The sequence below is a fragment of the Podarcis gaigeae genome (assembly GCF_964106915.1).
Source record: "Podarcis gaigeae genome assembly, chromosome: 10".
Classification (NCBI taxonomy): Eukaryota; Metazoa; Chordata; class Lepidosauria; order Squamata; family Lacertidae; genus Podarcis; species Podarcis gaigeae.
Genome location: NC_139686.1, coordinates 17200131 through 17221061, shown reverse-complemented (window position 1 = coordinate 17221061; position 20931 = coordinate 17200131). Strand labels below are relative to the sequence as shown.

At 41.2% G+C, this 20931-nt stretch overlaps 2 protein-coding genes across 51 annotated transcripts in view; one reads left to right on the top strand and one right to left on the bottom strand.

The window, feature by feature from the left end:
• LOC310826186 (tigger transposable element-derived protein 1-like) overlaps nucleotides 1-20931 on the top strand; it is a 1677490-nt gene that overhangs the window by 923940 nt on the left and 732619 nt on the right. The window lies entirely within an intron of this gene.
• The window catches only part of MICAL3 (microtubule associated monooxygenase, calponin and LIM domain containing 3), a 182881-nt gene that overhangs the window by 45779 nt on the left and 116171 nt on the right, over nucleotides 1-20931 (bottom strand). For 20 of the 50 annotated variants that reach the window (XM_083699746.1, XM_083699745.1, XM_083699728.1 and 17 more), the window contains 4 exons: nucleotides 8423-8618; nucleotides 5697-5938; nucleotides 2377-2466; nucleotides 858-995 (listed from right to left, as the gene is read on the bottom strand). In XM_083699746.1, the coding sequence (XP_083555872.1) occupies nucleotides 858-995; nucleotides 2377-2466; nucleotides 5697-5938; nucleotides 8423-8618 (666 nt within the window). The remainder of the gene's footprint in view (nucleotides 1-857; nucleotides 996-2376; nucleotides 2467-5696; nucleotides 5939-8422; nucleotides 8619-20931) is intronic. The other 30 variants (XM_083699762.1, XM_083699767.1, XM_083699769.1 and 27 more) reach the window with 2 other exon arrangements.

The window sequence follows — 20931 nt, the reverse complement described above, 5'->3', positions numbered from 1 at the left end:
GATCCTGTTCTCATACTTTTTCACCATTCCATGGCATATTTTCAGGCCCATTAAAAGCCACTTCCTAAGCCTAGGTGCCAAAACCTCCTTGAACAAGCTTCTCAGAGAGAGGACCATCTCTGGCTATGATATCCTTGTTAAGCACAAGGGAAAGTAAGACACAGCAGGAAGTGCCATGAGCCTCTCTTCCACTCAGCCTCAGCAAGGGTGGGATCACCTTTGTTATCTTCCATCCACTTTTAAGATGAAGACACTTCTCATATTGAAGCTGGTTGAAAGAGGAAACCAATTCCTGCTCTCAAATCCTTCTCTGTACCTGGAGCCTAGTAGGGCACTTAGCACCTAGTAGGGTTACTTAAATCTTCTCCTTCCTACCTTATGGTAAGCAAAACCGTATCAGATACCAACTGTATTGTCACAAAAGGAGCTGCCAAATTTAATCCAGAGAACATTCTACTATCTTAAGAAAATTGGCACTTCCTGCTTTTAGACAAAATTTGGGATCCACACAGCTCTAAGTTGTGGACACAAATAATAACAATTTGTTTTCAGAGTTAAATAAAATTCCGCTAAGTCTTCCTGCTAAACCATGCCAAGGGTCTATCAAGTCCTGTATTCAGATCTTTCTCCTGCTACAATTAGATCCTTATACGTAGGAGAGCATCAGAGCATCAATGTAACCAGGGATGCAAGCCTGGAAGATTCCCTTTTGATGCAACAACAAACGGAGACCAACCTGAACTGAACATTGCTAGAAGTGACATTAAGACATTTGAGAGTTGGCCTTTCTGGAGATACAATCAATAGGGAACAAATGTCCTTGTGATGTAAGGGGTCAACGCAGCAGACACGTTTACCTCTGGAGGTGGAGGACTTAGAAGTAGGGCCCAGTTTTTCCTCCTCCTCTTTCTGACGGATGTGTGTCCAATGCACATCTGCCAAGATCTCCAGTGGATCAATCGGATTTACTATCTGCTGCAGCCTCAGGTTTCCAGCTAGCAGACAAGAGGCCAATGGTGGATCATGTTGATGGAGTGGCAAGGGATAAAAGGGAGGAAAAAGAGAGGGAAGGAAAAGGAGCACACACAATAGGAAAGAAATGCAGGGAAAGGGAGGGAAAAATGAAAGAAGTTACTTGCTGAGATCAGCTGGCAAAAGAAGACAGGTAAAATTCAGCATCATGCATGCATATGCTCCCCTCCAGACTCACTCGCCCTCTCCCACACATGCACAGACAGGATTGCAGTTTGGAAATTCCACTCCATGCCAAAAATGGTTCAATGATGCATATTATTAATCAAGAATTCACCATCTCCAAGTTTTCCTTTTAAGTATTATTACAGGGAAAAGTCACATTCTGCTAGTAACTGGATATCCATGCACACAGAAAAAGTACACAAACCTGTACTTTTTAGCATTCTTTGCTTAATACTAAGAAAACCCAGGAAGATGACGTTACAGAATGATTTATATATAAAAAGTGACTTCTGTGTTCCCCTTCTTTTCTAGACATAAGCATTTCAAAAAGTAACATGAACTGTGCTATTTTTAATTAATACCTTTCTAATTTGACACAAATTGAGTTATAAAACTGAACTGTGGAAGGAAAAATGCTATTCAGAAGTGAGTGATGAATCCTGGTGGCCACATGGCACCTCGTGCTGTCAAGTCCCCTTGATGCAAGTCCTTGGGTAAGTAGAGTTAGTGTTTATACCACATCACACAGCATTAGGAGTTAGAAGGGTGAGTTTCAACCAGCAAGAATTGAGAGTAGAAGGGAAATTTATAGAAACCTAGCAAGGCTTCCAAAGAGCAGGCCTCACCTTATCATCCCAAACTGTACCTTCTTATTCTGAATGCATTTCACCATTCCCAATTTCACTTGGCTAGTTAAGAGACCTTAAATGAACATTTATCCGATGGGAATTTGTGTGTGTGTGATACAGATGTTTATCTGAGGGCAGCTAATTGGCCTTGTTAACAGTCATTACTCCTGTGTCCTTTATCTGATTTGTACAATAATAACTGAAACTGCATATAAAGCACTGAGGCTTTTTGTTTCAGTGTATCATGTATTCTGCAAAAAAGGAACAAAAGGAATATGGTTCATGAGATAAAGTAGGTATTTCAGCACCCTTCACAGGCTTGACCTCTCTTCCCAGAGAATCAAAGCAGAAATAGGAACAGAAGCAAGCAAACAGAATTTGAGCTGTAAATTTACAGGTTTTGTTCGCTCCTTATCTGGAAGCTTAACAGTAATTCTCAATTACAACCAATTTGGTGAAACAACTTAAAAAATATATGTTGCTTCATGTGAAGCCTGCTCTTTGTAAAATGTCCCCCTCTTTAGAGGAGGTGATGACAATGTGAGGGTACCTTTAAATGTACCCGTGTCCTCTTCATTTGAGAGACGTTGAAGCCAGAGGCCTTGCTGAAGTTCTCTCTCCCAAGGGTAATACTCTCCCTCTACAGCAGGGGGAGTCACACATCAACAAATAGCATTGATACAGAAATTAGAGCAGAACAACGAAAAAGAGAAGAACAGAGAATCAGAAAGAACACAGCAATGTTTTAGGGAAATCCAGAAAGGTTCAGGACTGCTTCACCTATAAGAAACCTTACACAGATTTCACTTACGTGTACAGAATGAAATGCAATGTGTAGGAACACCACCCCATATGATGAACACCTGTCTACTTTGTTGTGTGTGCCTGTTGCAAAAAACTCTTTCCTTCTTCATGACAGGTATATATAAATTAATCACAGTTGCATATAGGGTTACAAGTAATTTCCTTGCCAAAAAGCAATATCTGTTCAGGGAAAAAAAATCATGCTTGAAAGTGCTCTTCTGTTCCAAGGCATTCATCAACTAAATTTCTTTCTGATGTGCAAATTTAAGTGAGCTGGTGGTAAAGGAATTCTGAGAACTTCACATTTGTAAACCTGCTTAAAGCAGAAAGTGCCAGATTATCTGTCTCCAAGATGCAACTTTACAATATTCAGGTACAGAAATATTTTGTAGTGATAGCTCCAATAGCAAGTTCCTTGGTCTGTTCAATAGCACAATTGAAGCTGCCTTGATCTCTGTTGTCTTTAACTCATCAGTGCCTTTACTGAAAATGCACTTTGTTCTTAAACAGGTGCTGCAAGAGATGTGTGAGTTCTCTGGCAAGCAAGGCCCATTTTGAAAGCTGAGCTCCTCATTTGGAAGAGCCCCACCCCCCCAAAGATATATGTCTGATGAAACTGATCAGGTACCAGCCACCACGACAAAAAAGTGACTTGAGTAGCAAGGCTTTCTATCTCCACAAACAATCCTCAAAAGTAATTTAAAATGCCAACACCCTATAAATCCCTGAAGACTGAATATTATGCAGATTTATGGTTCCCCAACCTTTCAATAACTGAGACACCTGCCTGTTCTGATCTGTAACTGATACTCCCTTAAGCAGTTAATGCAGAACTGTTCCCATTAGATGCAAGCATGAATATCTACACACAACACTTTTCGTGACTCACTCTTGATTTCCCAACTACCTTAGGTGGTAATCCCTAGTTCAGACATGTGGTTTCCCACCCCCAATTAATCCATGTCTTAAGCAGTCATAAAGGAGCTGAGGAGAAAATAAAATCCAATTTTTGATCCAAGTGCAAACCCCTATATAAATAAAAGCAGGGGTCCTTCTGGTCTGGAAGCAAAGCTTTGTCCTTTCTGCTGTTCATAGGCCTTTGCTGCTGGTTCCTAGTTCTGAGCTGTGATAAGACTCTAAACCTATGCAAACACATCCAAGCCAAATAAATACAACCTCTGAACATTTCATCACCAACAGCCACAGAAACATGCCAAACTTTTCACTAAACCTACTTACTGAATCACAGTTCCAGCCCTGACTTGCCTCTTCACCCTGCTACTGAACTACTTCCTTGGCCAGCAGGCAAATCAATCTTTCATTACTTCCCTAACCCTGGCAATGGACCTTTGAGCTCACCCAGCTGCCATCATGTAGGATCATAAAAAGCTACCTATAGAGCATTTATCCATCTAGCTCAGTATAGCCTACATTGTCTGGTGGTAGCTCTCCAGGGTTTCAGTCAAGTCTCATCCAGCCCTACCCAAAACTGCCAGGGATTGAGCCCAGGGTGTTTTTGCATGCAAAAGGTGCATTGTACAATTAAGCTTTGGCTCTTCCCCAAGCCTTTTGTTATGGAGGAGTACCTGCCTGTTGAACCGGCTCCTCAAATTATAATTCTGTTTTAAGCCTGAATGCAACATGTGACAACTGGGGTGCTGCAAGGTTCTGTCTTGGGCCCAGTGTTGTTCAATATCTTTATGAATGACTTGGATGTAGGTATAGAGGAGATACTCATCCAATTTGCAGATGACACCAAACTGGGATGGGAAGCCAATGCTGCAGAAGAGAGAATGGGGATTCCAGATGACCTCAACAGCCTGCAGAACTGGGCCATAACTAACAAAATGAATTTCAGTAGGGACAAATGTAAAGTTCTATACCTGATCAGGAAGATCCAGGTGCACAAATGTAAGATAGGCGATACCTGAATTGCAAATACTACATGTGAAAAGGATCTAGGGGTTTTAGTAGACCACAAATTTCGTAGGAGTCAACATGCAGCAGAAAAAAAGGAAGAAAGCTACTTCTATTCTAGGCTGCATCAACAGAAGCACAGTGTCCCGATCAAGTGAAGTCACTAGTCCTGCTCTATTCTGCTTTAGTCAGACCACACTTGAAATACTGTGCCCAGTTCTAGGCACCACAATTTAAGAAGGATATTGACAAGTCGGAACGTGTGCAGAAAATGGTGACTAAGGTGGTCAAGGGTCTGGAAACCAAGCCTTATAAGGAATGATTGAGGAAATGTGGTATGTTTTAGCTTGCTAAAGAAAGACTGTGAGGAGATATGATAACCATCTTCAAATATCTAAAGGGCTGTCACATGGAGGATGGAGCAAGCTTGTTTTCTTCTCCTCAAGAGGATAGGACCTGAACCAATGGATTCAAGTTACAAGAAAGGAGATTTTGACTAAACACCAGGAAGATCTTTCTGACAGTTAAGAGCTGTTCGACAGTGGAATAGACTCTCACAAGAGGTGGTGGACTGTTATTCCTTGGAGGTGTTTAAACAGAGGTTGGATGGCAATCTGTCATGTACGATCTTGCTGAAATTCCTGCATTGCAGGGGGTTGGGCCGGATGACCCCTGGGGTTCCTTCCAATTCTATGTTGATTCCCAGACGTAAATTTGCAGACTGAAAAATGAAAGCCTGGAACAGTGTTACAGAGATGAAAACCAGAGAGAGAGAGAGAGAGAGAGAGAGAGAGAGAGAGAGCGAGCGAGCGCAAGATAGGTTAGAGAAAATACAATTTTAATAACTGCCAGCTTGATGAAGACCACCACCTTGGGCCCATATACTTCTTCTAAAGATTTTTCATGGGACTTCCCAGTAGTCCGTAAACATGAGTCTCCAGCAGGTTTGCAGTCTTTGCACTGACTTCCAAGTTTTCCAAAAGAAATGGGAGATGCACTTTATATTTGATTATCTGTTCTGTATGATGGCAATCTGTGATCAATATGCCAGCCTGGGCTTCTTCAGGATCAATGGCAAGATATAAATTGAATAGCATTGAAAAAATAAAATTAATATACATATCCGAATCCGTATCACTATCTACTAACCTTCACTAGAGACTTCTTCCTCTTCTTCCCCCTCCTCCTCCTCTTCTTCTTCTTCCTCTTCCTCCTCTGCTTCATTGTCATGATTCTTCTCTGTGTCCAGCTCTTCCTCACTTTTGCCCTTCAGCATGGCATGTATCCGCACAGCCTCTTTCCAAGGCACACCACCCAGGTCAGAAGTGGGCTGCTGTGGCTGTTCTTCTTCCTCCTCCTCCTCTTCTTCTTCCATCTCAGATTCTGAACTACTGCAGAGGAAAATCAGGAAAGTTAGTAGATGATACTTCAACAGGGTTTCCCCCCCTGTGCGTAGAAGCAGATGATTGTTTTAAAATAATCACAGCCAACAAAACAAAACAAACTGCCTCAAACCAGGTCAGAATATTTGTCCATCTATTCCAGGAGTGGGGAACTTTCGGCCCATAGACCAATCTTGGCCTGCAAGCGAGTCCACGAGGCCACTTTTTCACAACCATTGCCACATGTTCCCCACCCCTGCTCTTGACTATGACAGATCAGGGTCATTCAAAACAGAATTGAATCAGAATTTAGCACTGAAACACAACCTACATGCCAATTGTCAAGGGGTTATATTCCCCACTCCCAGTTTGAAGCCAGTTTGAGGTCTCTGCGGTCCCTTATTCCAAAAAGTCAAAAAGAGCCAGTTATGAGAGGAAGGTAACCACTCAGACACAACCAGCATCAATGGAATGACAGCCTCTTTCATTTCAGCACACGCCTTACTGAGGAATGATCCCATTAGAAGAAGAAAACAACATTTAATCTTTATAGGCCTGTTACATATTCCTCTTAGAAAAGCAAGCTCCTCCTCTCCTGGAGGCTAAATCAACAGGAATTCACCCTTCTTTTCTTTGTCATATGTTTTACCCTTTCCCCCTATCCATTTTTATTGGACAAAATCCAGCAGGAAATTCTCCAGTACAAAAAATATCTGAAAAGATTAGGAGGTACATATCTCCAACTCATTTCACTTAGAACTGTAGCAGCAGAAGTATACAGTAAATATATCTCATTTTTGTTTTGTTTGTTCCTGGGAAAAATATTGTTACTTGTGTTACAGTTAAGAATAGCAGTGGGATTCTGTCTTTATTCACACAAACTGCAAAATCTTCCATTTGTTGCTTAGCCATCTATTTTCACAAAAGATGTGGGAACAGGTTTTTCATGACTTTTTAAAACAAGGCTGTTATGTGAAATTATGGGCAAACTTCAGAAATGCATAATCCTTCTGGGAATTTTATCTAGACAAAGAAATGTTCATTGTGATTTTCTCAACTCCTAAGAATGTGTTTTTCCAAACATTTGTGTTAAGAATTATTTTTTAAAAACAGCTTTTTATTTTAGCACATTGCCTGACAGATAGCTAGGCCCTCAAGGAGGAATGTTGGCTTTGCTTTGTTGGAAGAAGAAAAAAAATCAGTTTTATGTTTACTGACACTTAAAAATAGTATGCAACTCCCTGTCAAAGTGCAGAACACTTGCTCAAATTACAAAAAAAGTGGAATTCAGGTTCTTTCTTCTAAAATATTTCTTTTAAAGCAGAAAGGATTCTAGTGCAAGCTGTGTTCAAGTGGAAGAAAAGTGAGGTGAAGCTGCTTAACCCTTTTCCACCTTGAGAGGACTTTGTCCAGAAAGATGATCTGTAAATGCCTTTAAAAATGATAAACTAAAGTTTCCCTTTGTGTCATTCTTCAGCTAAAAATCATATTCCCCAAGTTCCTTTTCTACTTGCAGTGGATGGAGGGGGAGAGAACAAGGCCCAGCCAGTCACATCTCTCAGGACTGGGCACCTTCAAGCAAACTTTGGCCTGTAAACTGGCTTATGATGCAATTTGTCTTATATGATTATTTTGCAAGGATATGGTTGTTATTTCAATAGTAACTTTTTTTGGTTCTGTATTACTGCAAGTTTTACTTCAAGTTTTTCAAAAGGTTTGAATGTCATCTGTTCTCTAACTGGCCTATTCCTGCTTAGTGCTTTTTGGCTTGGCTTGTGGTTGTTAGAACTGTGAAATGTATTTTAACTAGTTGGCTGAGAATGTTTTGGCTTCTGTCTAATGTAGTGCTAAGTGCCCCATAAGCACAAGAATTCCTGCTTGCGCAATGTAGGGCTGCCATACCTGCAGAATTTCCCAGACAATAGCCAGTATTCAGCTCTCTTAAACAGCATTTGGGCAGGAAATCGCTGAAACGTCTGTGAAAATCTGGATATATGGCAGCCCATGTTGGAAGTGCAGATTTTTCTGAATTTCATTAAAAGTTGCTCAGAAACTCTGGCAAAAAAAACCCAAACTGAACAACTCTGGCAAAAAAAAAAAAAAGGAAAAGAAAAAGCTCAACAACTTTAGTGTCCAGATTTCCACTTTTTGAAATTTGGCAACCCTAGAGCAATGGGACTTCCTCCCGCTCTCCCCTCTGCACCCCATAAATCTGTTCTAGGGGTTCCCCCAACCCTCCAGAGTAGATTTGGAGAGGGCATACGGCATATGCAGGTGGAGAAAAGAGGGGAGAAAATTCTGTTGCGCATGTGAGAAACCTTATTCAGCGTTGTACTGCATTTGGTTTTAAAGGGGGAAACTCTAAGCCTTTTTGTATTATTGACATTTTTTAAAACTTCTGCTTTTTCAAGCCACCTTGAACAGGCATTCTTTAGAAATGCAGCCAAGTCATATTTTAAATAAATTAAGGCTTTTTGAAAAAATAAAAATAACCTGCTGGGTACATCCTCTTCTGTTCCTTTGTCTAGCACGCTGCTCAGGTTGTGCTCTGCCAAGGTCTCCTCAGGGACTTCTTCCAACTCCTCTTCCCGTTGTACCGAGAGACGGTAATTCTCCAGTTCAATCCGCTCTGGTGTGCCACGCAGTCTCTTTGCAATACTGGGTTCCTCTACGCCATTTACACTGGGAACTGGGGAACAAAAAATAACAGGGGGAAAAGAGCATTATGAGCATTGATCCGGAATGTGAAAGCATTGTATTTGTTTCCATCAATGAGCCAAATTTGATTCTGGTTGATTCTCCTAATAAGAGATTTGACCATGAAAACTGTTATTAAAAAGCAGGGTTTGAAAAAGAACTAATAAGAGGGAATTTCTGCTTTGTTTCTGGAAAATGTCTACCTTATATTGACAAGTAATGCAACGTAAGAGGTGTAGGCTTAATCCACACATGTCGCCCAGTGAGGAGACTGTTGGGTAGAGCAACCACCTCCAAGGAGAAAACTGAAGAAGAACCCCTTTCTTTGCTATGCTGAGTGGTTAAGAGCGGTAGTGTTGTAATCTGGAGAACCGGGTTCGCGTCCCCGCTCCTCCACATGCAGCTGCTGGGTGACCTTGGGCCAGTCACACTTCTCTGAAGTCTCTCAGCCCCACTCACCTCACAGAGTGTTTGTTGTGGGGGAGGAAGGGAAAGGAGAATGTTAGCCGCTTTGAGACTCCTTAAAGGGAGTGAAAGGCGGGATATCAAATCCAAACTCTTCCTCTTCTCTTCTTCTTCTTCTTCTTCTTCTTCCTACTAGAGTTCAATTGTTGTTGTTGTTGTATTTTTTAAACCTAGGGGATCATTCAAAAATGGTATACAAGTCTGCTCTCCCACCTCAGTCTGTTGCATGCATGTATATGTTTATTCTCATTGGTTTGGGTTAGTGTTGCCAGACATCCCCGGTTCCCAGGGACAGTCCCCAGATTTGCAAATCTGTCCCCGAACAAAATCCGTCATCAGAATATCCCCTGATTTGCAAATCTGTCCCTGGGAAACACGGCAGCGGCAGCCTCAGCAGCCTGGAGCCAGTCTCTTAGTGCAGTTGGCTCTGGCTGGCTTCAGGAGCTGCTCGCTGCTCGCTGCTCGCTGCCGTGGCGCCCACCATTTTTTCCTGCACCACGACAGTGAGCAGCTCCTGAAGCCGGCCAGAGCCAACTGCACTACCAGGCTGGCCCCTCCTGGGCAACTCCTGCCCTCTCGTGACTCCCAAGCCTCCCCTGATCTGTCAAAACAAAGGGGGAAAGAGATCGGGGAAGGCTCGGGAGTCACGAGCGCGGGGCACGCCGTTGCCCAGTCTCTGCTCATTTATGTTTCACAGGGTGCGAAAGAAGGGCTTTGCACCTTTATACAATATGCATGTGTGCTTGGGCCCAGGGTCTTTTGCTTCACTATCCCCACTACTGACTCCCTGTTGCTACTAAGCTTAAAAAAAAAGAAAAAAAAAAGTGTCCCCGGATTCTGGTAACCACGGTTTGGGTTAATAAATACAGAAATGCTATCACTTCTTCCCTCATTTCTCACTTATTAACATGGATTAGAATCCCCCTTTCAACTCTAAACAGAGCACTGAGTGAATCCATTAACTACCCTGACTATGAAAAAGATGACCGATTAAAGCTTATTCATATTTTCCCCTCCATTTTCTTAGGTATTTGGACCAGAGCTATGAAGGGTAAATAATAATAAAATCATAGCACCATAGAATTGTAGAGTTGGAAGGGACCATGAGGGTCATCTAGTCCAACCCCCTACTATGCAGGAATCTCAACTAGATCATACATGATAGATAGTCATCTAACTTCTGCTTAAAAAAAACTTCAAGAAAGGAGAGTCCACCACCTCTCATAATGATGATAAAAACCAGCATCGCCAACACCACCATCACTAGACTCTGCCAAAATCGAGTTTTGTCATCTCCCAATGACAAACTCATAGAACCAGGAGGCATAGTCTGGAAATGTGGTCTATCAATCTTGGCTTACATAGCAAATGCAAAATGAATTTTGTGTAATGAAAGAGCATTGGGTGATGCAAGAACCAAGATTTTAAAAGTCAGTAAATCTCGACTCCTGTCCCCAAATTTTCAGGGGCTTAATATTAATGTGACATTTCAAAACAGACTGAATAATGACCAAGTTCACATTTGCACTAGCATATAAATTTTGTTATAATTTCTGTTTTGATCTGTTCCATGTTTCTAGCAACAGGACTATAAAATTCAGAGCAGGAAGACAACAGGCATAGGACATGATACAAGATTTTGTTAAGTGTTAGGGTGCAGGCAAAACTATATTGCACTGCAATGACCCCACTGGAATTATGTGCCTGTTTCCAGAGCACATAAAAAGGGGACTGTTGGCAGGATATGTAGTTACTGGAGTATTTTTACCATTCCAGGAAGAAGCAATAATTAGTTCAAGTTTAAGACATTCATAACACAACGGTGGTGAGCAAGAAATGAGGTTAGTTTTAGAAACAAACTGGATAAATAGTCCTGTTAATGTTCATTTGATAAAGGTTAGTTTAACTGTTGATAACTGGAATTAAACTCCTAACTGGAGTTAGGATCACATTTCTATAATATGGTAACATGATTGTTTAAGATGGCTTAGTCTGTACGTTGATCTTTTTATATTATAATCTATGGCTATTTTTGTGTGTGTTAATTTTTTTTTTCATAATATATGAATTGATTTTTGATGTCAACACAGTAGACACTTATATCTTACTCAGGCTCCGTTACTACAACAAACATATACCAAATAACCCAGTTATGATTTACATAAATCTTTGAATACTGAATAGTGTAGTTGATGCCAAAAGACATTTATGGTTAAAAAGTGTGACACACTTAATGGGAAGGGCATAGCTCACTGGTAGAACATACGCTATGCTTGCTGAAGATTCCAGTTTTTATCTACATGTCCAGTTAAAAGGATCACTGTAACTGAAAGGCCCAATAACTTGGGAGAGATCCTGCTAGTTTGAGTGGGCAACACTGGCCTAGATGGACCAAACAATCTGATTAGTTGTAAGACAGATTTATATGTATCTTATACCAGTGACTAGGTTTTGCACTCTGGGCAAGTTACAACAGCGATCATCCTATCAGGGTTGTTGCAAAGGCAAACTGAGAAGACAGTATTTGGTAGTTTTATATGAAAAAGTATTCAGTATACAACCTCACAATCCATGCAGCCATCCACCACCAAAGGAAGTTAAATAATTGTCCCATTTACTATTAAAGTCAAGCAGATACAGTACCACTATTACACCAGTATTGCACACAGATGCGTCACTTAAAAGTTCTATTATCCTGCTGCATTATTTTATGGGTAAATGTGCTAATATGGCGGTTAAAAAAATCAGGTTGTAAGATGTAAACATCCTTAAATAGACAAGTGTTTTATTCCTCAACAGTTTTATGTTTTGGAAGCATTTGGCGATGAGCAGTACACAGATCAACCAAAAGGAGCTGTTTTTCATAAGTGTGCAGCCCGCTTGGCTGTTTTGTGAAAGCTGACAGAAGATTTATTTATTTCAATCCTTGACCGAGCCAACTTCTTGGTAGAAGGAATGCCAGGGACAGAGATAACATCACTCCTCTGACGTGTCCTTTGGCTTTTTCCCTTGTATAGAATGTTCCTAAAATAATCTCCGTTTTCTGTGACTTTTTAAAAAATTAAGCTAACTGACAGCTATTTGTCTGAACACCACCCCCACCCATAAAGTCAACCATCATTCCCCAATGCAATTTTGACAAAACAAATCAGGGACTGACTGGATTGTTGCCTCCTTTGCAATGGTTCTGCAGTGAGGGTAGGAAGCTAGTCAGCAACTACTGCTTCTGTGAGGTGCGTGGGTTAGGATGGGCAGAAACTCTGAACATACATAAGCATTTATACTACACTTTATGCTGGCTGGAGCTGACGGGAGTTGAAGTCCAAAATAGCTGGAGAGTGCCAGGTTAGAGAAGTCGGTGTTAGAGGCCTCATGTACTTTGTCCAGGATCTTAAGGGCTGAGAAGCTAATTTTGTCAATATCAAGTAGACTTTACACTTTTTCGTAAACAGCAGTAGAATGTGAAACACAATAAACTCAAAAGCAATTTGCAATATGGCAAAAAAATTAGCTGTTTAAAAAACCAATGAAGTCTACATGGTTTTCTACAGTGTAGGAAGAGGAATACTGGATAATTTGCTGTAGATCAGCAAGAGCTCATGACTCCCAGGTGTTCAATAACCACAGCAAAAAGTTTCCCACCCAACAAAGGCGGCAATTAGAATCCCTGACCTGTACTCAGAAGTATATTGTCAATTGCATATGCAAATTACCCCAGTGCCTGGGGTGGGTAAGTAGGTAATTGGCTGTGCCATTTTGTTTCTAGCTCTGCCCTTCAGTGATTATTTTGTGCCTGGCACCAGTTGACAGAACTCAGCATTTCAGGGTGTTTTTTTAAAGTAGATCTCATAAGACTTCCCATGCTTGGTTGAAGTGTTTGTTTCTTTCTTTTAACCCTAGCCATTCTCTCTGTAATCCTTACAACAAATGCCAGTGTTATCTATATATTGTAGACATGGAGGTGGGGTAGGGGCTAGATCTGAGAAGGTAGCGGCTTACATGGTGGAATCAGGGACATTCTTTTTCACAGCTCAATCTTTTAGCCATCATACTTGGAATCTGGGAATACATTATAGTCTGGGAATCAGAAGTAGAAATCAGCATTTGGTATCTGACGTGGAAGCCACTGAGACAAGCCTTAGTAGAGAGAAAACAAGCCCACAAAGAACCTAACCACAGAACTGCAAAGTGAAGAGGTCAAACTGCATCTTTGCAGCTTCAGACCAGGCCACTGTGTTTGATAGAAGATCACAGGAAAGCAAGAAAAGCTATTAAGAGAATTCTTAAAGGAATTTTCTTAGATATTTTCCCCACATCAGACCTATCAGGGCTTTTAAAAAAGGATCGTTTTGTACCATGCTGAGCAAAACTATGCACAAACACAATTAGTTTGCATGTATTGTCTTCTTTTAAATTATTTGTTTTGTTTGTGCTGCTGGGTGCAGGAACAGAAGCCCCACAATATTGACCACAGGGCATCCTGCTCAGTCCCACCTCTGGAATCCAATATTTTACAAGCACTGCTCTTTACCCATATACTTTGAAGCCCAAAAGGTTCTGCTGGAAGTAAATTGTCAGGATGTTCAGTTCTGTGCTAAACAATTCTGGTATTGACTACTTTCCACCCATTGGGATGGGGACAAATACTTTGGGTTAGAGGGAATTTCCATATTTTTCCTTGGTGATCCATTGCTTGGCTGTAATCATCAATTAACAATATGATTGTTCCCCCATTCCTTCCTCTCAAAACATCTCCGTAACTGGCTAGCATTTTTCAGTTTCTACCATGGCTGACAAGGACTACAGCTCAGTGATAAAACACATGCTTCACATGCAGATGGTTCCAGGGTCAATCTCTGGCATCCTCAGTTAAAGGATCAGAAAGCAGGTGAGATGGGAAAGTTTTTTGCCTGTGACCATGAAGAGATGCTGTCAAAGGAGACAGTGCTACGCAATAGGGACCAATGATCTGGCAAAGGCCTACATGTGTTCCTAAATCATAACCTGATAAACTCCGGTCAAGTTATGTTGCTTTCAAATCATTGGCTTCAACAAGTGTCCAATCTAATGCATTCAATCAGGGCAGCTGCCAAATAAAACTATCAATGGCTGCATTTACATCAGAAGCATTATAGAAGCTTCCAATCCCTTGATTAATTAGAATACATAAGGCATTCTTTTTTTAAAAAAAAAAAAGGTCAATAGATATCAGGAATACATTGCACTTTTTAAACACATAGCAGCTAAATAAATATCAGTGTGCACAATTCTATTCTGTAAGGTTGCCAGAGGCATCCAGAAAATATTGAATTCCATAAAAATCAACAAAGCTTTGTTTGTTGAGAAAGGTCACCTTCATCATCTTGTGATTTAAAAAAACTGAGCCAAATCCCAACGAAGGTACAATACCAAGAGATAGCTCTTGGAACTCTGACCAGCCCACCATCTCTTCTCCAGTCATTCTCTCCTCCTCCCCGCCACCCCCCCACCGCCCCGGACCACACCTGTAACTCATTTAATTTTCTTGGATGTTTTTACCTGGTTGGTATGTTAAACTCTCATAATGACTCATTTGCCTGGATGGAGAAGAGTGTTTGATGTGTGTAAAACTACACTACTGTGCCAAGTTGTTGTTGTTGTTTATTTATTTATACCCCGCCTATCAGGCTGGGTTTCTCCAGCCACTCTGGGCAGCTGCCAACAGATTAAAAACAGAATAAAATATCACACATTAAAAACTTCCCTAAACAGGGCTGCCTTCAGATGTCTTCTAAAAGTTAGGTAGTTGTTTATTTCCTTGACATCTGGTGGGAGGGCATTCCACAGGGTGGGCGCCACCACCAAAAAGGCCCTCTGCCTGGTTCCCTGTAACCTCACATCTCGCAGTGAAGGAACCACCAGAAGGCCCTCAGCGTCCAGTCAGAACGATGGGGGTGGAGACGCTCCTTCAGGTATACTGGGCTGAGGCTGTTTACGGCTTTAAAGATCAACACCAACACTTTGAATTGTGCTCGGAAACGTACTGGGAGCCAATGTAGGTCTTTCAGGTTTCGGCAGCCACATCCAGTCACCAGTCTAACTGCTTAGTCTAGTTAAAATTATTCTGTCCATTTTTGCTTCTGATTCCACTGGTCACCGGCATATAACTTGCAGAAGGTTGACTAGAAGGATAAGTAACACTTGGGCTGAAAAATGTCCCCCAACCCCTAGTGTACACAAACACCACTTTTATTTTCAGGTACCCACAGAATCATCCAGGCGCAAGATTGTCAGAACATGTGAGATGCCATGTCATTTCACATAAGTCTTATTTGGGTTTTCTTGAAGCCTATCTGTGTAGTGCAGGGAAGGAGAACTTGTGGCCTCCAGATCTCGTTGTACCACAACTCGCATTAGCCCCAGTGGTAAGGGATAGTGGAAGGTGTAATCTAACATCATTTGGAGAGCCACAAGTTCTCCATTCTTGGTAAGGGGGCTACTGGCAGCGGCCCTATCCCACTGTGCCCCTGTGATTGGGAATTCTGATGGCACAGGGTTCCTGATCACAATGAGGAACAAGCACATTTAGTTGAATACACTTACAATTCTCCTGAAATTCTTCTTCCCACTCAGTGTAAGTAGGTGTGTGTGGAGGGGAAGCACACATATCACCACATGAATAGATTTTAGGAACATATGAAGAGGGTCTATGTGCAGCACTGCTTTGTTATATCATCATCCTGTCTTTGACTACCATAAAGTCCCCTATTTGCTAGGGCTAGGCTGATGTCAGGCTTGCATTATATATTTTGTATTTTTATTTGAACCCCAAGATCCACCAAGCCTCGTGTGAAATATATACACTAAAATAAAATAATACTGTAATAAAAATGTTGAACCCAGGAATTTGTTTTGAACTGGACTGAGTCCAGAAGATGGTGTATAGGCAATACGTGCAAAATAACATCCAAATGACATAATAAGTTCTTGTTCCAGACTACCATTTGTATAGAAGGTGATAAATAATTTATGTTAACTGGAAGGTTTTATAATGCGAGGGGAGACATGTACATAACAAAGCTGTACCATTCAGTTGCAAATGAGTCTTTGAGCTTCAAACCTTGTGCAATTTTATTTTGTTAGTCAGTTTTTCCAGTATCTTGTTATTATGAGCCTGTCTGCTATGCTAGTAAAAGAGAACTTATTAGAGGTTTGAGCTGTAAGTTAATATTTTCTCCCATGAAAAGACTGAGCTGCATAGACTCTGGACATTTAGAGATGTTTTCTCCAGTAATTGCTTTTATTTTGGCAAATACTTCCTAATAGCATAAAATGATAGTGATGATGATAGAATTGGACTGAGTCACAAGTCGTTCCACCCAAAAGTATCCCCTCTCCTGCAACACAGTTCCTTCATTTCACCAGTATAATTTAGCAGGGGGTAGCATTTTTGTTGTTGAAGTAAGATCAAATTGAAATTACCCGGAGATCTACCAGTAGATAATTCTGCCCACCGCTGTGCTAGAAGACAGCAATTATATTATTCATCCTGACTCCTGTGTGGCTATACACCTCTCTGGCCCCTACCGACCAACCTTTGCAGAATGAGGCCACGCTCAACAGAAGAAAATGGATGCCCCTGGTTTACATTATCACTTACCCCAGATGGAGAAGGTGTGTCAAAAGTCTCAACTTCTGGTGCCCTCGCCCTCTGAAGGGCATTCAGCAGTTGTAATACTAACGGCATAGCCCTATGTATGTCTACTCAAAAGTAACTTGCACTGAGTCAAATCTGGCTTATTCCCAGTTAAATGTATATAGGAGTGCAGAGTCAATTAGTTACTTTAAGCAGAGTTTGCAATCTAGTGTCTGTACCTTTAAATTGATGAGTTGAGTTTCTAGACACCAGATTTAAAAAAAAAAATATCCAGGTACTTGGCAACCTTTACATTCTGCCCCATCATATCCTATCTATTCCTTGTCTCCCCAAAAACAGTTTAGCACAAGGCCTGTTTACAAAGCATGGGAGAAGTACTAGAGAATGAATGTCACCAGTTGCCTAGCAACTACCCTATGCTGGTTCAGCTCTCTCCCTCTGGCCTAGTCCCAGGCTTGAGCCCTTTAGCCTCAGTAGACTATGAGAAGTGTTTGCATCCATTTTTTATGATACTGCTTTATTGTTGCTCTGAGTTTTTTTAAATATTAAAAGAGTTTAAAGTAAATATACTGCACCATAATACATATCTATATCCTTGAGACTGTGTGTGTGTGTTACTTCATTAACTACAGTACTTATATGACTGTTCACACACATACTTGTGACAAACTAGAAACACGGGGGAGTTGCTATATTCTAGATAAACACAGTCTTTATCTATGGCTGTTTCTTTGTTGTTTTAATTCACTGTATTAATTCATTTTTCTGTATTACTTCACAGGATGTATTTTTGATATTGGTGCAGGTTATCAAAACAGCCTTGTCTATAGGAGGAATGTGGACTCCAAAACTAACTTAACTGGCTCCATAATTGCTTCTGGGCCCAATTCCAAGTGCTGATAAACCTTACATAAACCCAATTCCAAGTGCATTTGAAACCTTACATGACCTGGGGTGGAAGATACCTTAAGAACTGCCTTTGCACATATGAAACCTACTTTCTCACTTAGTCTTCAGCTGAGTCCCAAGCTCTGTCCTGCTGCCTTTTCAGAGAGGCCATAGGCTCAGCCATAGCTCTGGCATACAGAAGGTTACAGGTTCAATCCCTGGCATTTATATGTAAGACTGGGAAAGACCCCCATCTACAACCGTACAGTAGCATTGCCAGAAAATTCTGAGCTAGATGGAGCTAAGAATGAGGCAGCTTCATATATGGTCTTCTCAGGTTACATGGGTGTGTGTGTATGTGGGGAAGGGCCACTGAAGTCAGGCTTTGGAATTCTCTTTCCCAGGATGCTCATTTGGCCCCCTGACTCTTGGTCTCTTGCTTTTCTGTAAAAACTTTTATTTCAGGGGGTTTGAAGATGAGGTAGAGGTTACTTGCAGCTGATACGTGTTTTGCTCATGCTGCTGATTTTATTTCAATTCTTTTTGTATGTTTTATGGCGGGTTTTGGGTTGCATTTTTTTTTTTAGGTGAAGCTGATATTTCTGGCAAGATGTTTTGAAATGTAGAAGCAGGAGAAGTATGTTATAAACATAAAACCATTGCCTCATGGTGAGGTGCATTTTGATTTGAATGTATAGAGCATGGGTAGGCAAACTAAGGCTCAGGGGCCGGATCCGGCCCAATCACCTTCTAAATCCGGCCCGCAGACGGTCTGGGAATCAGTGTGTTTTTACATGAGTAAAATGCATCTCTGGGTTATTTGTGGGGCATAGGAATTCAAAAGATATAGTCCGGCCCCCCACAAGGTCTGAGGGACAGTGGACCGGCCCCCTGCTGAAAAAGTTTGCTGACCCCTGGTATAGAGCTCCTTGCACACTTTACTGCAGAAGAGCACATTAAAGAAGTGAGAAAGTAATGTTTGTATTTCAAATTTTATGATGGCAGCAAGGGATGCAGCTGCAAGGAAAGGGATTATGTGCCACAGTGTGAAGGGCCTTCCCTATAGTTTGTGATGTATCTATCTTAATACCTGCAGATCTTTCCCCTTTATGTGTTATGTGTTTAGAAGGTTATCCCAGAGCTTCCGTTTGGATCACTAGGCCTTTTATGACAGAAAAGGGAGAGGAAGGAGGAGACAGGGAAGGATTGTAGCAAAAGTTAATTTTTATTCATAGAAGTTTGTGTGTTTCAAATCTTGCCTTAGGCACTCTCATGAACAGTGTCTAAAAGCTGACAATACTAAATAAAAGGGGATTCCATAGACTTCTAATAGCATTGATGGTTCATCATGCAAGTTTAATTTTTCAAATTAGCAACTAAAGCAGGCCTAATGCAAACTCATTTCCATACTGGCTCAAGTTGAATTGGTAAGCACCATAGCTCAGTGGTAGAGAACATGCTTTGAATTTAGAATTCCTGGCATCTCCACTTAAAAACATCAGATGGCCGGTGATGGGCAAGACCTCTCATCAACCGCAGTAGTCTTGACCTGGTATAAGGCAGATTCTTCTGGTTTTGCAACTGGCCCACACTCAGAATCCGAATCCATGGCTTGGGTTGGGTTTGCAAACTGCGTTTTTAGGTGGGCTTAGCAAACTGTGGTTTGGCATGTTGTCTGAATTCACTAACTATAGTTGTGGTTCTATCTTTCGAAGCCCCTGTTCCATGGAGGTGGCTGTAAGCTTATAAAGCTGAGAGGAAAAGAAATGAAAGCTAGAAAGCTGGACTACTTGCCTATCTTATATAGGGCATGCTGGTTCTTCCTGCCTAAGTGTAGAACCTTACATTGAAATTCATTTTGTTAGTTTTGGACCAATTCCCAAGCCTGTTATGTGTGAAACAGACATAACAAGGATGGAGGAAACTGTGGCCCTCCATATGTTACTGGACTCCAGCTCCCATCATCTTTGACCACAGACCATGCTGAGTAGGGATCATGGGAGTGAGTCCAGCAACATTTGGAGGATCACATTTCTCCCATCTCTGGTATAGGCAATACTGAGCCAGATAATCTGGAAGAATATTCTGACAGTAAGAGTTGTTTGACAGTGTGGACTCCCCTTCCTTGGAGGTTTTAAAGCACAGGTTGGATGGCTATCTGTCATGGATGCTTTAGTTGAGATTCCTGCATTGCAAGGGTTTGGACAAGATGACCCTTGGGATCACATCCAACTCTACAATCAATTCTATGATCTGATTTATCATAGGATGCTGTCTATGGTCTAGCTGGATACAGACAGTTTTAAGCAACATGCTGAGGATCTTTAATATGATTGCGGATGCAAAGGAGATAACGTACCACATTCTACTATGTGCACAACAGAGGTACACACTGTCAATGTTTATCATGAAACTCAGCAAGTCTAGTGCTAAGTGCATAGTATTTAATCAACACCGATTGTTAGCTGAATAGTCAGATGAAGCGAAGGAAGAAAGTATCTGGCTTTATTGCTGGTTTCTGTAGCACTTGGCAAAGCAATGCTATTTATTCAAGGTGCAAACTATTTTACCATCCAGGACCAGAGGTGTTTTAGGAGTTCAGTGTTCTCAAGGCCTTCCACGTGCCTTTTATTGCTATTACTTTCAATGACAAGGAGTGCATGACAAAAAGAAAAGTTTTCCAGTGTTCATTTAATTAGTTTGCAAATTTGCAAAGAAAAACTAGGAGTATGAAATTCTCCCACAGTCTCGAGAGTGAGCTGAACCAATAATATTTTAAAGAAACCCCTTCCAAAGCTGACTACTGCCAAAACCAGTTCATTCCTGAACTCCGGCAGCCTTGCCATGTTTGAGAAATAGAAAGTGTTGCCACCGTGATAAAATTATTATCTGATTTGGAGAATAAAGGTGGGACAACAGATTCAGAACAGAAGCAACATTAGAAATATACCACAAGCAAGAGGGCTACACATCATTCTCATTGACCAGGTATTAATAAAAAACAGTGGATGCATATTTATTTCTGTGGGATATTCTTAAAGTTGAAAATAAACCCCTGGAAACTTTTTTGATATGGATTTAACAGTTTGTGTCCCCTTGACCTGTCTCCATGTTCCAGCTCTTTAGTAGTATGAAGGGAGGGCTTGTGCACTGGAAGGATTGTGTATTTGTGTACATGTGCATGCACAAACATTGTTGTGTACTTTGTGCAAAAATCCACACTTGGCTTGCATGAAAAACCCCAGTTTTAGAGGAACAGCTCATTAGGTATCAATAGTGGAAGACAAGTTTGGCTCCCTTAGTGCAGTGCTTTACT